We start from the raw sequence: 16,674 nt of genomic DNA on the forward strand, positions 1-16,674 counted from the left end.
ATATATACATCGAGACATAAGCATCCATTGCTTCTATCCACAGTTTTTGAAATGGAAACTCTTCAATATTTGTGGCTAAGATGATGAGGCTCATTTTGCCCATAGTTTATAGTCTAGGGGCAGGGTTTTTACTAAATGGTGGTAGGTTACCCATATCCTCTGATTCCATACTAAGCATGTCCAAACAAGAGGTGTGGAATTTCCTTCTGCACCCAAGGTCCCAAAGTACCATAACAAGATGATACTTCTGAGTATGTTGTGATCCTAAGCACAATGAATTAAGTATACTATGATGTATTTATTCCAAACTAGTGCCCTGACAGCATAGAAGAAACAGGTAGAAGGGAAATAAAAAAGATTAAGACATACATATTCAGTGTCTGGCTATGAACAAAACACCATAGAAGGAGTTGGTTTCTGTACCCATCATAATGCAGCAGTATCTTCCTTAGGGGGAAAGTTCAGATCTACCTTAAAAAGAGTAGTCACTTCAAATAGAATAAACTCCAAAACAAAGTCCATGTTGAAGCAATGTATTTTTCACATCTTGGTAGAAGCCAATTACAAGGGTGCTATATAGTTATCATTCATAACAAAAATGCAAATATCAGACAAGTCAGAGGTTTAACAAAGAGAAAATCAGAAATTTCAGTAATGGTATATCTTATGCCATAGTCAATATTAAGGCCAGGAAACTTGTACTATTCTGCACTTATTCAGAACCAATGAGAGCGATATTAATGGTCAACTTGAAATACTTCCAAAGTTATACATAAATAAACTGACAAAGGCTGGAAACTTATTCCACTAGAGGCTTATGTCTCAATTTTTAATCAGACACTGCATGGAAAAATAAGCTATTTGAATGAAAGAGGAACTTCATGGAAACCTAATATAAAAATAAAATCAGAGGCTTCCATATCTTGAAAATTGTGTGTATACCCAAGGATCAAGAAACACAATTTACAGAGATATAGTTCTGAATGAATCAAAAATAGTAACCTCAAAGTCACTGACAGAAGTAATGAATTTAAAAAGGCAAATGTTTAATCTTCCAAGGCAAATTAAGCACCATTGTGATGAATACATTGTTTAAGAAGACATAGAGATGACTAGTATGAGATTTCTACAATTATTTTTTTACTTTTTTTAAACAAGTTGTTATTAGATATTTTCTTCATTTACATTTCAAATGCTATAAAACTCAGGGCCACAATCAATAAAGTAGAAACAAAAAATATAAAGAATCAATGAAACAAATAGTTGGTTCTTTGAGAAAAGCAGCAGCAGCAGCAGCAGCAGCAGCAGCAGCAGAAGAAGAAGAAGAAGAAGAAGAAGAAGAAGACTACGACAAAGAGATGACCAAGAGGTAGCTAGGCTAAAAGGTGAAAACAAAAATAAATTTTTGAACAAAGTTATGTGAAGCTCTGTTTCTCATGAGAAAAGACAACCAAACTATTTTATCCAAGTCATGAAACAAATACATTTCTCTCACAAAATAATAGAAATATTAACCCACAGACAAGGTAGGAGGGATCAGTAGCCCAGGGGCCATCATATATTATGTAAGGCATCCAGTCTACAACAGAAAACTATGGAGCATGGAAAATAATGGAGCCAATGCTCAGGTTCAAGTAAAAGGCAAAGAGAATCATAAAATGAGCAAAATGACAATGACTAACCGTGACATACAAAAAAAAAAGATAAAATTCACAGCTGGCTTCTCATCAAAAACAATAAAGACAAGAATATATGTGATAACATGTGCAAATTGTTAGTAATAAAAGTGAACCACAACTATTATATCTAACATATTAATAAGCACACAGAGTGATACCACAAAGAATAAATAGCATTATTGTTTTAAATATAGAAAATCTTAGCACAGTTTATTACAAAGTGTTTAAAGAAACAAGTATGAATACTTCAGGAGACAAAAAAATAAAAAGAAAGATTCTCAGGTGAGGATGGGAAATGGAGTTATTGTGTTTAATTTTAAAACACAGAAAAGTAAAATCAAACTTCCAAATAGATTTGACTTTGAAACTATTTATCTGTAATCAAAAGTAATGAAAAATTTCATAGCATTTTATCATTCTGTATTTGTCAGTTAGATATGTATCATAGGAACAATCTAGCTATACATCTCATTACCTCATCCAGTGAATTCATACTCCAAATCTAACATACCCCTTTTGTGAAAATACTGGTTTTGTTTCTAGTTAATTTATAATGAACCATTAGAGGAATCAGCCCAACTCCATTTGGTGCCTTGGAGCCTTTGCGTCTATAGTTACGTTTGTCTTTACTGTAAAACTTAAGCTTCTGTTTCTCAGAATTGGGTTGTGCTCCACCCTTGCAATCATGGGCTGTAGCAAATGTTCTGTAATGACTGTTGACAGCAACTTCCCACATTGGTGGTTTTTCCCAAAAAAAGAGGCTTGGAAAAATGGCTTAGGGTGTTAGTTTCACCAGGTGAGAGTAATACCACTACCACAACTTTTGAAACAAATGTGAATCAAGGTTTATTAAATACTTGACAGATCAATAAACACTGTCCCGAACCATACCCTGGATTCCCAGAGAATGTCCACCAATTATGTTATTCAGGTGCTTATAATGGGAAAAGTCAAAGGCTTTCTGCCTTCAGGACAAGCATACACTAAGATCAAGAATATCCTATGCAGTTGGGTCAACAAACATTTTTATAGAAGTGAAATCATGTGGCATTGTATCTTACATGAATAACAGCCCCCAGCATTCCAGGAAGTTATCTGTCCTTGGGCAAGTGGAGCTTATAGGTGAGAGACATTTTTGTTTTATATACCTCTTAGGCACAAAAATTTAAATGTAAAACATAGCTTTATCTCTCAGTTTCCTCCTTGAATTCTATGGATTCAAATCCTTGACTCTGTGGTGAGTACCTCTTTATACTGGGATGTAATAAAATCATCTTAATGATACCCAGACATGTATTTATGAATTTAGTTGAGGTATTAATGATGTAAGGACAAATAGTAAATTTCCAGAAATAGAATGGCCAAAAACCTTGTGCTGGCTGATATCAGAGTTACTGTGATCATGGTAACTAGTTCTTTTCCTTCACATTGGATCTCTCTCTCTCTCTCTCTCTCTCTCTCTCTCTCTCTCTCTCTCTCTCTCTCTCTCTCTCTCTCATGTCCAAATTATTTCTAAGATTCTCAAGTGGTTTTGTATAGAAATAATAATTTTCTATTAATGCTACACAATAACCTCCTTTCTTTTTAACATGAAGCAGTTTGGGTACCCTATCATACTGTAGAATTACTTCAGTAAATAAATTTACCTGTTGATATATCTAGGTTTATTTGATTTAATAGGTATGTTTCCTGGTATGCCAATAGGTATTATATGGGGCCATTTATTCCCTAATGCCAGCGAGTTTCCTTTGGGTCTAATGTTCTAGCTATTTGTAGATGATAAGAGATGATATACTCTCTTCTGTAACAACTTATTGCTGAAACTAGCACATCATTGTCAGGGACCAGAGAAACTGGAATGCTAGTCAAAAGTCAGGAGTGGCATCTGGCAATGGGATATTCATCAGAAACATCTGGTTCTCAGACCCTGCTGAAGAGACAGGGAACAATCACATAAGTTGGACTGGTTCACATCAACTTCCATCAAGTCTAGGACTAGCATCCATCCATTTGGGGCAATACATAATATGCAGCTGATGCCTTAATGGTGTCCTTTAGCCAAGTGGAAATCTGCTGAGACTGATATAGACTAGGGAGAGAAATTAAAGTTTAGGAACTGAAAGGAAAGTCTTACATTTAGAACATTCAGGCCCATAGTCCTGGTAGTAGGGCAAGGGGTAGGAGAATATTCAGACAGAATGGAGAGAGAGAGAGAGAGAGAGAGAGAGAGAGAGAGAGAGAGAGAGAGAGAGAGAGAGAGAGAGAGAGAGAGAGAGAACATGGACAAATGGGCAGGTTAGGAAACTTAGGTTGTACTTATTTAGAGTCCATTCCACATGTGAGAGGTGAGGTGAATCCAAATCTTATGACTCCGTGAAGTTTGCATGATTTTTTTTTTATAGAAGTGAGTTTTTTCAGGGCATGGGTATTGGAGTTAAGGAGGGTACTACAGGCAGAGAAAGGAAGAGAGAGAGGGAGACAGAGAGAGAGAGAGAGAGAGAGAGAGAGAGAGAGAGAGAGAGAGAGAGAGAGAGAGAGAGAGGCCATGATCATGTGAAGAGAGGAAGAAGGGAAGGGGGAAGGAACAGCTGAAAAGGGTGAGAGAGAAGCAAGTGGGAAGCAAGATTAAGAGTACATGACTTTTTTAGTTTACAAAATAGATAAAATTTTAGATATATTACTATTGCTACAATTTTCAATCTGTAATTAAATTCATATTGTAGCAAAAGCAGCTTGCAGGTGTCTACAAAACTTCTGGAATAGATTCACCCTTTCAAATTATAGCAAAAGCTGTGGCTCTGGGTTAAAAGTCATGAAACCTTTTTTTTTTTTTCTGTCTAAAGTGCTGAATAGAAATAGAAATAGACTGGACAGAAATGATTTTAGCCAGATGAGAAATACTTTTAAGTCTGTACTTAGATGACAACCAAAGAAAATTTGGATACTTAAGCTTCTGACTGATAATAGTAGTCAGAGCATTACCAACATCAGAATTTCACTGAGCAATGTTAAAATGTGAACTTTTGAAATCTTAGTAAAACAGCAACATAGAAAAGGGGAAAGAAATTTGAAACATTTGTTCATTACCTTGAATCCCTTTCTTATATCTTATATTTTAAGGTATTACATAACTTAAAACACTTTCTTATCCCTCAGAATTTAAAATTCACATTTTCATATCTTTATATGCCTTAGAATCATTTCCTAGACCCTCAGAACTTACTTATACTGAAAACCCCTTTCTTTCCATCTAGTAATTTACCAGAGACACAAGTACTTACTACTTACTGAAAGCAGTAATTATTAAGCAAGTTCTTTAAATAAAGGAATAAAATGTTCTATCTGAAACTTGTTTATCCTTTAATATGAATCCTTGTAGCAAACCTTTCTGCCTTTTTCATCAGAACTAATAGCACTAGAAAAAGTAAGGCCTGGTTGTTAACCTATGCAATGAACTAATAAGGTAGCTGCAGCCTTAGGGAAGAATCTGGTTGCCTGCTGATGCCAAACTTACAAAGCTCCAGTTAACCTAGCTGTCAATGCCATCATAGATTTAAGAATAACAAACTATAGCAGGAAGTATTATCGAAATGTCTGATGTATCAATTAAAATGGCACTGACTTACCTACTGCGTAGATGTTTGCCCCAGGCTCTTGTCCTCTTGATGGCTTCATTTGGGGCAGTAGTCCATCTTAAATTGCCATAGAAGACAGCATTTAATATTCAGCTGGTATATAGAGCAGCTGGCAGAACCAGATTTGACAGATTTTTCTGTGGAGAAGAAACATGAAGAAACTGACCTTATTTTGACCAGATGAAGTAGGACAATCAACATAAAACTGTTGAGAGTATGTATATGAACTTAATGGGAGGTTAGACATGGTCAAGAGTAAGTTTTCTTAGAGATTAGTGTTATCACAATTCAGATAGTGTCATTTTATACTGTGTATCTTCCTTGGAGACACTAAGGTTCCTACTAGGAGTTGGTATTTCTGTCTATAATAGTAAGCATTTTTATTAAACATTTTAAATGTCATATTCAGTAGATCTCTGAAAAGTTTGAGCATCATTGTCTAATAAGCATACATGAGTTCGTTAAATGCTTTAGACTTAAACTTGAAAACACATACCGGAGCTAGGCATGGTGGCCCATGTCTTTAATCCTAGCACTCTTCAGGCAGAAGTAGGTAGATCTCTGTGAGTTCAAGGCCTGTTTATTCCACAAAAGCTAGCCAGTGAGAAACTCTGTCTTTAAAAAGTAATTATATATATATAATATATATATGACTAAATAAAACTTGTCATTATAAATGTATTACATTTGAACTTAGTGTGGTTACAAACATAATTCTGAAAACATTAGAGAATTTGAGCATTTATAATGTGACTGACCATTAACTTGCATATCTTAATTATCTTTAACAGTTTACTATATGTTAGTAGCTTTTAAGAAATTAAGATTTGTAGGTTTATCTCTGTTAAGTTTGATCTCTAACATATAATTTCTGAATTGAAGCTCTTTTAGTATAAAAATATATCTTTAAATTGTAAAAGTAGTTCATAGGGAATGATTATTATATTTTTATTACTTTATTATATCTTCCTGGCTCTTTAATAGCATAATATCACAGCATAGCTAAGCTACTTGTATGATTCGGTATATCAAATTACCTAAATCTTAGCAACAAATGAGGGGGCTAGACATAATTCTTAAGTCACTCTTTGTTAATTTGAATAAACCTTTGATAAGTAGAAGACATTCTATAGATTCTTTGTCAGATTGCTTAAGTCATTGTCTAGGTGCATCATAAGATAAAATGTCCCAGTTTCTGCTGTTTAGTGTTTGGTGCTCATAACTGTGGCCCTAATTCTAGACTTTTAATTATTTATTGAGATTATATATTAATAAGACATCATAATATAAAACGCACTACAAATTTAAAGTGTCCCAGAGCCTTATAAATTGAAATATTTAAACCTTTCATTAAAAATACCCAGTTTTTAAAATTTTCTATGAAACTCCAAAATTGCCCTTTAAAGAAGTTGAGAAATCTTTCAACTCTGGGCTCCTATAATATGAAAATAAAGTAGCAATTTTTACTGAAAGAAGAAGAAACAGGGCACAACCACAAGTTGGACAAGGCAAAACCAAACTCTAACAGTACAAACTACTCAATGATCAATATCTGGTATTTACTAATAATCATTTTGACTTCCTCAAGGGATTCAGGTCACTCCTCTGGTTTTTCTCTTGGCAATAAAAACAGCCTGTATTCTAGGTTCTAGCTGGCTCCATTTCATTGTGGCTCTTGGTTCTGGTGGTGATCACATGTTACCAGCATTTTTAACACTGCTCTGCTTAGTCTTGTGTGGCAGAAATATAGTTCCTACAGAGATTCCAGGAAAGGAACTCTTGTGTGCTTAGATCTAGAGAATGAAATAGCCGTAACACAACTCCATGACCAGCTATTCAATAAAGGATAACAGTGAAAAACAACTTTAAGATATCCATACCCAAAAGACATTTGCATCTCTTCTAAAAAAAAATCCAGTGACCAGAAAGCTCAGAGATAAATTCAGAGCCCTCGCCATCAAAGCAGCTGTGGCCAGTGGTGTTAATGGTGGTGGCTAGCATCTGGTAGAACCAGAGATAATAGAGAACCAATAAATATGGAAAGCTCACACACTCAAAAGAGACCATTCAGAAACAAAACATGAGGGCTACCATCATTCATATGTTCACCTGAGTCTGACCCATATCTACCTTGGCTCTTAAGTTTGCAGGAAAACTTTTGAAAACACCAGAAAATATAAACCCACCCTGTTGTGGATAGCCTTGGGTCAATATATTTGATGTTAATTCCGTTTGCCTGTTAGTGGTTGTGAACAAGGAATGAGTCAGCACTCAGGTGATTTCCTGTAAACCGGATTCCCACCTTAATTTGTAAAATAAAGGAGACCTGATGATTGGGCAGATAAAGGGAAGGTGGAACAGAAGGTGGGGAGAGAAGAAGAAGAAAAAGGAAGAGGGAAAGGATGCAGAGGAGGAGGAGGAAGAAAAGCAGAGCAGAAGCACATGGCCTGGAGAAACCACAAGTTCGAAGGGGTCTCATAAGCTGTGGAAGATGGTAGTGTAGTGGTAGATCTGCCCAGTCTAGGCGCACAGCATGTATTCATATTAACTGTTTTGTGTTTTCATTGCAGGGGCATATTTGGGATGGAGAGATTTACTGAAACACACTCAAACACACAAAATAAATAAAACTTTCCAAACAAACAGAACCAGGTGGGTGGGTAACATCTTGACCTTTGCCCCATTTGGAACAGTAGTTCACATTCAAGATTAGCATCTCACAAAACAGAATCATATTATGACTTACCAGAAGTGCTGCTTTTTTCAGCATAGAAATTTACTCTAATAGTGCAGAAAACTGAAGGCATGCTTAAGAACCTTGAACCATCTCAAGATGCTCTTCTCCCGAGGCAGCCCTTCAGTCCTGGAGTTCGGGAGTGAAGTTCTTGCTGTAGAATTTGAGTGAATGGTTTGATTTCACGGAGGCCCCCAGAAAATATTAATCCTGTCAAGCAAGAATAAGACAACTACCACGAAGTTTTAGCCAAAGTATGTACTAATCTACATACTTCCTGCCTTTGCCCAAGCAAGGGCTAGCATACATAATAACTTACTTCCTGCCTATGGAACTTCCACCTATGTGTAAGACCTTGCTATTCAGGTCACAGCTGGATAGCTCTCAGAGATCAGCACAAAATGGAGGACTCTTTTTCTCAGCATGGGTTTCCTCTTTGCTGTCCAACCTTTATTGGAGAGTGTCTTTAAGCAGAGATTATTGATATTATTTGGAGGATGACTCTGCACAGAGCTGCCTGCAAGTGTTGCATGATTCAGCACATAAGTCTCCCCCTGGCCATATTATAATTAGGTACTGTGTTATGACAAATCATCCTTTCCCTCCTGTAACCATAAGAACCTTTTTATACCTTACCCCTGGAACAATAAAATAAGCTGTCACTCTGAAACTGACTACCATAAGTTCTTTCTGTTATACTCATGGCTTTCTGAAACCTTCTTGCTACTTCTGCTCCCTTCGCCTTTGTGGGCTGGTGGCCTGTAATCCACTAAGAAAAGGGAAACTCATATGCTCAAGTACATCTTGTTGAGTTGGTACAACCATGTTTTGTTTACAGGAGCAAGCACTTGTAGCTTGTCATTTTACATGAACAATAGCCCCCAAAATTCCAAACTGTCCTTGGGTGAGTGAGGCTTCAGATTAGAGGCACTTTTGTCTAATAGATCTTTTAAGCATACTAATATAAATGTAAAACATAACTTTAGCCCTCACAAGACATTAATTCTTGAACCACATCTTATGGAGAGCGAGCTTCTGGACCACCTTTGCTATGTACAGGAGTGGGTAGAGAAGCACTCTCATAGAGGCAAAATGGAGAGGAAAGAGTGGGGATGTGGTGGGGGTTGTGGAGGGATAACTGGGAAGGGGAATTTCATTTGAAATGTAAACTAACAAAATGATTAATAATAAAAAAAAAGCATTGATTTGACTATATAACTTGTGGTTGGTAGTCTTTCTCCTTGCATTTGTGAGAATAAAGCTTTAATACTATTTAAATTTAGATGAGATACAGTCATTACCAAAATGAGAAGCTTTCCGGGGTGGACTATTCCTTACATATCATCTTTGGATCCCAGCTCCCATTTTTCTAAGTAATACAAACATCTAGAGAAGCATCCCAGTCCTTGTTTTATCTCTTTCTATTGCCTGCGCTTTTGTTCCCCCTGGTAAGAACACGCTCAGGGCAACCGGAATCTTCTGCGGCACAAGCTTTATCGCTTACCCCTTCAGGAGCCAGTGGAGAAGAGAGCCAGAGAGAGAGAGATAGAGAGATCGCTAGAATGGCGGAAACCCGTCCCTTTTATGGAGGACTGTCCTCCGCCTCGGACGTGTCACTCCCTGATTGGCTGCAGCCCATCGGCCGGAGTTGTCGTCACGGGGAAGGCAGAGCACATGGGTGCATGCACAGATGGTTTGATTACACGGGTGCCAGTGCCATCAGCGCCATCTTGTAATGGCGAATGTGAGGGCGGCTCCTTACATCTTTCCCAAAGATAATAGCATCAGTTACTATCGTTTCCTCCTATAACATTGCTGTGTACCAGATATTCATTGAGTTTGTCTTATTTTTAAGCTTTAATTTTCAAAAAAAATATCTTTTTTACTTTTAAGGTATTTATCTTAGACTGTTGGTTATTAATCAAAATCCAAATGTTTATCCTGGCATTGTTTTTGTTTGCTAGTTTTGTTTTATTTATTTTTTTTCTTTCAACAATAACAGAATGGACCAAAGTAAATTTCTAAAGGAGACAGAAACAGGTAGCTTTACTTAGCTAAGCCCTGTATGTAAAGTCAAGTCCTGCCAAGCACTCCTATTGGCTCATTTATCACCACTTATCACCATTATTTGTGATATCACCATTATTGTGAGGATATTTTTTAAACTATTAACCAATAAAAATTTCTATGAGGACCTACAACTTTGAAATGGAGACTGCATTTGTGGGAGGAAGATGGTCTCTGCACTATTTTTCTCCACTAGTTAATGTCTCTGAGTTTGTTTTGGTAGAGGTAGTAGACAATATGACCCCATGTTCTTGTGAATACCTTTCCTTCCCTTTCCTTCCTTTTCCTTTCCTTCCCTTCCCTTCCCTTCCCTTCCCTTCCCTTCCCTTCCCTTCCCTTCCCTTCCCTTCCCTTCCCTTCCCTTCCCTTCTTCCCTTCCCTTCCCTTCCCTTCTCTTCCAATCTCCTTTCTTTCTTTCTCTCTTTCTTTCTTTCTTTCTTTCTTTCTTTCTTTCTTTCTTTCTTTCTTTCTTTCTTTCTTTTCTTTCTTTCTTTCAAATAATGGTCCTTATGCTTCCTTATGAGCCCTGTTTCCAAAGTCAAACATCAAGGAGACTGAGAACTAGGAGTAGGGAGTCACATCAACATACTTTGATCTTGAGATATATTTGCAACACATTTTATTATCTCTTTGGTTCTATTTCAAAGCAAAAATATTTACATCTTTACATTGTCAAAATATATATGTTTTAAATGAACCAAGGCAAAAGCATTTCTGAGTTTGAGTCAATCTAAAACTAATTGTTCAATTTTATATTTTAAGTATATATAGCAAAAGCACTTCAAATATATTTAAACACATAAATAAAGGTATTTTCATGTAGCATTAGGTTTTGACCTTAAATCCTAGAATCATATTTTTCTCTCTACGTTTTCATAATAAACATATGAAAATACCAGAACAAAGCCATATTATGTAGTGACCTTTAACATTTTAATTAGTAATTTAGATACGCATGTTAGAGGTGAAGTTTAGAAATCAGTTTCTATTTTTTTTTTTTTTTAATTTTCTTGAATCTTTGGACTTTGGCTGTTAAAAATATAGACTGCCACAGTTCTTTTTTTATGACTTCAAAATGAACCAAAACAATGTAAGTGAGAATTTGGTGAGAGAAGTTGTCTACAATGTCTTATTGGTAGACTGAATTATAGTGATCCACAGAGTTTGGAATGTTGCAATCCAAATCTAACTCTAACTTCTGGGACATGATCTTTAGTCCTCTTTATAGCCATTTCCTGCTTACTTGTGTGTCAGAGTCAGCATCCTGCATCTTAAAGTTAAACAGTATTTAGAATATATTAACTTTATAAAACAATAGTTACTACCAAAGGTTAAAAGTTGTTATACGCTTTTTCGCAACCGGTTTGCCGTCAGAACGCAGGTGTTGTGAAAGCCACCGCTAATTCAAAGCAAAAATGGGAAAGGAAAAGACTCACATCAACATCGTCGTAATCGGACACGTAGATTCCGGCAAGTCCACCACAACCGGCCACCTGATCTACAAATGTGGTGGAAACGACAAGCGAACCATCGAAAAGTTTGAGAAGGAGGCTGCTGAGATGGGAAAGGACTCCTTCAAGTACGCCTGGGTCTTAGACAAACTGAAAGCTGAGCGTGAGCGTGGTATCACTATTGACATCTCCCTGTGGAAATTCGAGACCAGCAAATACTATGTGACCATCATTGATGCCCCAGGACACAGAGACTTTATCAAAAACATGATTACAGGCACATCCCAGGCTGACTGTGCTGTCCTGATTGTTGCTGCTGGTGTTGGTGAATTTGAAGCTGGTATCTCCAAGAACGGGCAGACCCGCGAGCATGCTCTTCTGGCTTACACCCTGGGTGTGAAACAGCTGATTGTTGGTGTCAACAAAATGGATTCCACCGAGCCACCATACAGTCAGAAGAGATACGAGGAAATAATTAAGGAAGTCAGCACCTACATTAAGAAAATTGGCTACAACCCTGACACAGTAGCATTTGTGCCAATTTCTGGTTGGAATGGTGACAACATGCTGGAGCCAAGTGCTAATATGCCTTGGTTCAAGGGATGGAAAGTCACCCGCAAAGATGGCAGTGCCAGTGGCACCACGCTGCTGGAAGCTTTGGATTGTATCCTACCACCAACTTGCCTAAGGTTGTAAGGTTGAAATATAGAAATGTCTGTAGGAAAGAAAGCAGACTCAAGACAAAAGAGACATAACCATGTCTCTATAAGCTTCTGACTGCAGGAGTGGCAAAGTAATATCCTGATGTTTCTACAGTAGCTGACTATTGAGTTATTGTCAACCACCACTAAGCCTCTGCGACTGCCCCTCCAGGATGTCTATAAAATTGGAGGCATTGGCACTGTCCCTGTGGGCCGAGTGGAGACTGGTGTTCTCAAACCTGGCATGGTGGTTACCTTTGCTCCAGTCAATGTAACAACTGAAGTCAAGTCTGTTGAAATGCACCATGAAGCTTTGAGTGAAGCTCTTCCTGGGGACAATGTGGGCTTCAATGTAAAGAACGTGTCGGTCAAAGATGTTAGAAGAGGCAATGTTGCTGGTGACAGCAAAAACGACCCACCAATGGAAGCAGCTGGCTTCACTGCTCAGGTGATTATCCTGAACCATCCAGGCCAAATCAGTGCTGGCTATGCTCCTGTTCTGGATTGTCACACAGCCCACATAGCATGCAAGTTTGCTGAGCTTAAAGAAAAGATCGATCGTCGTTCTGGTAAGAAGCTGGAAGATGGCCCCAAATTCCTGAAGTCTGGTGATGCTGCCATTGTTGATATGGTCCCTGGCAAGCCCATGTGTGTTGAGAGCTTCTCTGACTATCCTCCACTTGGTCGTTTTGCTGTTCGTGACATGAGGCAGACAGTTGCTGTGGATGTCATCAAAGCTGTGGACAAGAAGGCTGCTGGAGCTGGCAAAGTCACCAAGTCTGCCCAGAAAGCTCAGAAGGCTAAATGAATATTACCCCTAACACCTGCCACCCCAGTCTTAATCAGTGGTGGAAGAACGGTCTCAGAACTGTTTGTCTCAATTGGCCATTTAAGTTTAATAGTAAAAGACTGGTTAATGATAACAATGCATCGTAAAACCTTCAGAAGGAAAGAATGTTTTGTGGACCATTTTTTGTGTGTGTGGCAGTTTTAAGTTATTAGTTTTCAAAATCAGTACTTTTTAATGGAAACAACTTGACCAAAAAATCTGTCACAGAATTTTGAGACCATTAAAACAAGTTTAATGAGAAAAAAAAAAAAGTTGTTATACAACATGTGATTTCTGGTAGTTAAGATTTCTCTGTTTTCATATAACCACATACTCAATTTTTCCCTCAATTTATTTGAAAAGTGTCGGCATGTACAGGTATTTATTTATTTATATTTATTCTATTAGTAGAAATTTATGAATATATAAAGTTGGAATATATAATTTTTGGCAACTTAAATCTCTGTTCTCAGGCCCTGGTCACTCATATTTGGCTTCAGAACAAAGTACCCTTTATGCTGATTAAGGTGAATATTGTGCTTTGTCTAAATGAGTTCTCCATACACACATATTTTTTAAAGGTCCACCAATCACAATTTTCAATACTTCATGAGATTTTTATGTGTTAAGTTTTTTTTCCTTATAAAGAAGATAGTTAAAGTGGTAATACTTTAAGTTGCAGCACTTGGAGGGAGAGGCAGAATGATGTCTAAATTCAAGGCCAGCCTGGTTTACAGAGTTAGTTGGAGGACAGCCAATGCTATCTATACAAAGTAACCCTGTCTCTAAAACCAAATAAATAAGAGAGAGAGAGAGAGAGAGAGAGAGAGAGAGAGAGAGAGAGAGAGAGAGAGAGAGAGAGAGAGAGAGAGGAAGGAGGGAAGGAAGGAAGGAAGGAAGGAAGGAAGGAAGGAAGGAAGGAAGGAAGGAAGGAAGGAAGGAAGGAAGAGGGAGGGAGGGAGGGAGGAGGGATCTCTTTACCATCCCCCTTTTCTGTATTTCAAATCATCCAAAAGAACTCCAATGGTTCAAGAGAACTGCAAACCTTTCTTGTCAAATGGATTATGCTGCAGAGTTTCAAAGAACTACAAACTTGCTCAAAGAGCTTCCAAATTTAGAAGGACTGTCCTGCAAATAGTATTACTGTTATATTGTGGCTCTATTCCTTTAAGATATTTATAACTCCAGGAAGTCTGATCTCACTGTCTGAAAAACTCTAGCCATGTGTTCTTCTTGACCTGTGAAGCCCCTTCTGTAAGGTTGAAATATAGAAATGTCTGTAGGAAAGAAAGCAGACTCAAGACAAAAGAGACATAACCATGTCTCTATAAGCTTCTGACTGCAGGAGTGGCAAAGTAATATCCTGATGTTTCTACAGTAGCTGACTATTGAGTTATTGTCAGAATCTCAATACTATTGTGAGCACTCTTTTTCCTCCACTGTCATGATAACTGTGACTGTGCTTAACAACAATATTCCAATATTTTAAGATCAAAAGACAACGTCACCAAAAGATAGCCACCCAAATTGTTTCAAAGGAAACCTGAATTTGTCAAAGTTCACAAAGTTGACAACAAAGCAAATCTTGAAGTATAACAATCAGGGAAAGCAAAATATGTGGCTGATTTTTTTTCAAGAATCCACTAACGTCTGAGTGGAATATTAGTTACTTTAACATTGCTGTGATAATACACACATGACCAAGGAAACATGTAAAAGCAAATATTTATTTGGGTTTAGGGTTTCAGATTGAATCTGTGATGGCAGAATATGGGTATTGTGGCAAGAGTATTAGAGAGCTCACATCTTGATCTCTAGGCAGGAGATAGTGTCCTGCAGAGTTTTATATCAACTTGACACAAGCAGATAAGTCATATAAAAGAAGAGAAACACAACTGAGAAAATGCCTTTCTGTGATGCAGCTGTAAGGCGTTTTATTAATTATTTTGGGAAGGTCCAGACCAATGGTAGGTGATGCTGTCCCTGGGCTGGTGCTTCTGGGGTCTATAAGAAAGCAGGCTGAACAAAGCCATGATAGCATTCTAGTAAGGAACATCCCTTCATGGCCTCTGTATTGGTTCCTGTTCCAGTTTCCTTCCCTGTTTGAATTCCTGTCCTGAGTTTTTGATCATGAACACTGATACTGAAATATCACCCTTTCCTCCACAACTCGTTTTTTAGTCATGGTGTTTCATTGCAGCAATAGAAATATTAAGTCAGACACAAAGAGTATCATTGAGTTAGAATGAGTTTTTTGAAGACTCAAGCCCACCCTCAGTAACATGTCTTTTTCCAACACGGCCACACTTATTAATCCTTCTCAAAGTAGTTTAAATAACTGAGGAGCAAGAAACCAAACATATAAGTCTATAGGAATCACTCTCACTGAAACCACTACAAGGAACAAGCTCTTCTTTCTTTTATCTGTTTTCTAAGCATACTTTCCATGACACTTTGGGATTCCCCAACATTTTGGGTATCTTTAAAGCCTCCTTCTATGCCATGTGGATATTTATTTGACATGTGTCTGACCTCCATGCCAGTTTAAAAATCCAGAGTTTTCCCTTACTATTCTCTCTTTTGTACATCTCGGTAACTGCTAAGGTTTTATAGCTTGCCTAACATGGTGTTTTTCTTTTCAAGTTTGTCCTTGAACTTCCAGTCAACTCCATTCTTAATTTTTTTTTAATAATCTGCAGGGGTTAGACTTGCAGTTTGATTTTTTATTTTTTTTAATTATTTAAATTAAATTATGTAACTCTTTTCAGACACACCAGAAGAGGGGATCAGATCCAATTACAGATGGTTGTGAGCCACCATGTGATTACTGAGAATTTAACTCAGAACCTCTGTAAGAGTAGGAAGTGCTCTTAACTGCTGAGTCATCTCTCTAGCCCTCTTAAATTCTTTTTAAATTACTATTGAAAATAGAGAATTTTCCCACACAATATATTCAGGACATAGTTTGCTCTCCCTCAGCTCCTCCCAGATCTAACCCATATCTTCACTAAACAAAATCCATATCTTTTCTCTCGTTGTCATTGGAAAACAAGAAAGATTTGTGAAACAAACAAGTCAGAATAAAAAGATAAAAAAAATGCAAACAAAAACAGTAAAAATACACAAAGCAAAACAGCAAAAGGAAAAGTACAAGAAATACATAAAGACACTGACAGACAGACAGGCAGACAGACAGACAGATACACACACACACACACACACACACACACACACACATATATATATATATATACATATTTAAGAAAACACAAAATTATAAACCATAAGTAAATAAAACACCTGTGAGTAAAAAAATAAGGCAAAGCAGACAAATAACTATGAGAAAACAAGCAAACAAACAAAAACAGAGAAAACAACAATAATAAATCTCCCCCTCCCCCCAAAAAAAAACCCCAAAACAAAAATGCTTGAGTTTTATTTATGTTGGCCATCCTCTGCTGGGTATGCGATCTGCCCTTAAGTATGGTTCACCTATCCAGTGAGAATCCATTGGAGAAACCATTTGTTCATTTTTTAAATTTTTTGCAAGTAGTTGTCAATTCGAAATAGGTTCCAGA

At 37.3% G+C, this 16,674-nt stretch overlaps 1 protein-coding gene across 1 annotated transcript; it reads left to right on the top strand.

The window, feature by feature from the left end:
- The first annotated feature begins 11,467 nt into the window (after window positions 1–11,467).
- On the top strand, window positions 11,468–13,222 carry LOC147004586 (elongation factor 1-alpha 1-like). Its single transcript, XM_085838036.1, has 2 exons — window positions 11,468–12,251; window positions 12,408–13,222. Exons 1-2 carry the CDS (start codon window positions 11,531–11,533, stop codon window positions 13,073–13,075), a joined length of 1,389 nt encoding a protein of 462 aa, XP_085694162.1. The 5' UTR covers window positions 11,468–11,530; the 3' UTR covers window positions 13,076–13,222.
- Window positions 13,223–16,674: the final 3,452 nt, after the last annotated feature.

Source organism: Mus caroli, unplaced genomic scaffold (assembly GCF_978045245.1).
Source record: "Mus caroli unplaced genomic scaffold, Mus_caroli_1 scaffold_5, whole genome shotgun sequence".
NCBI classification, from domain to species: domain Eukaryota; kingdom Metazoa; phylum Chordata; class Mammalia; order Rodentia; family Muridae; genus Mus; species Mus caroli.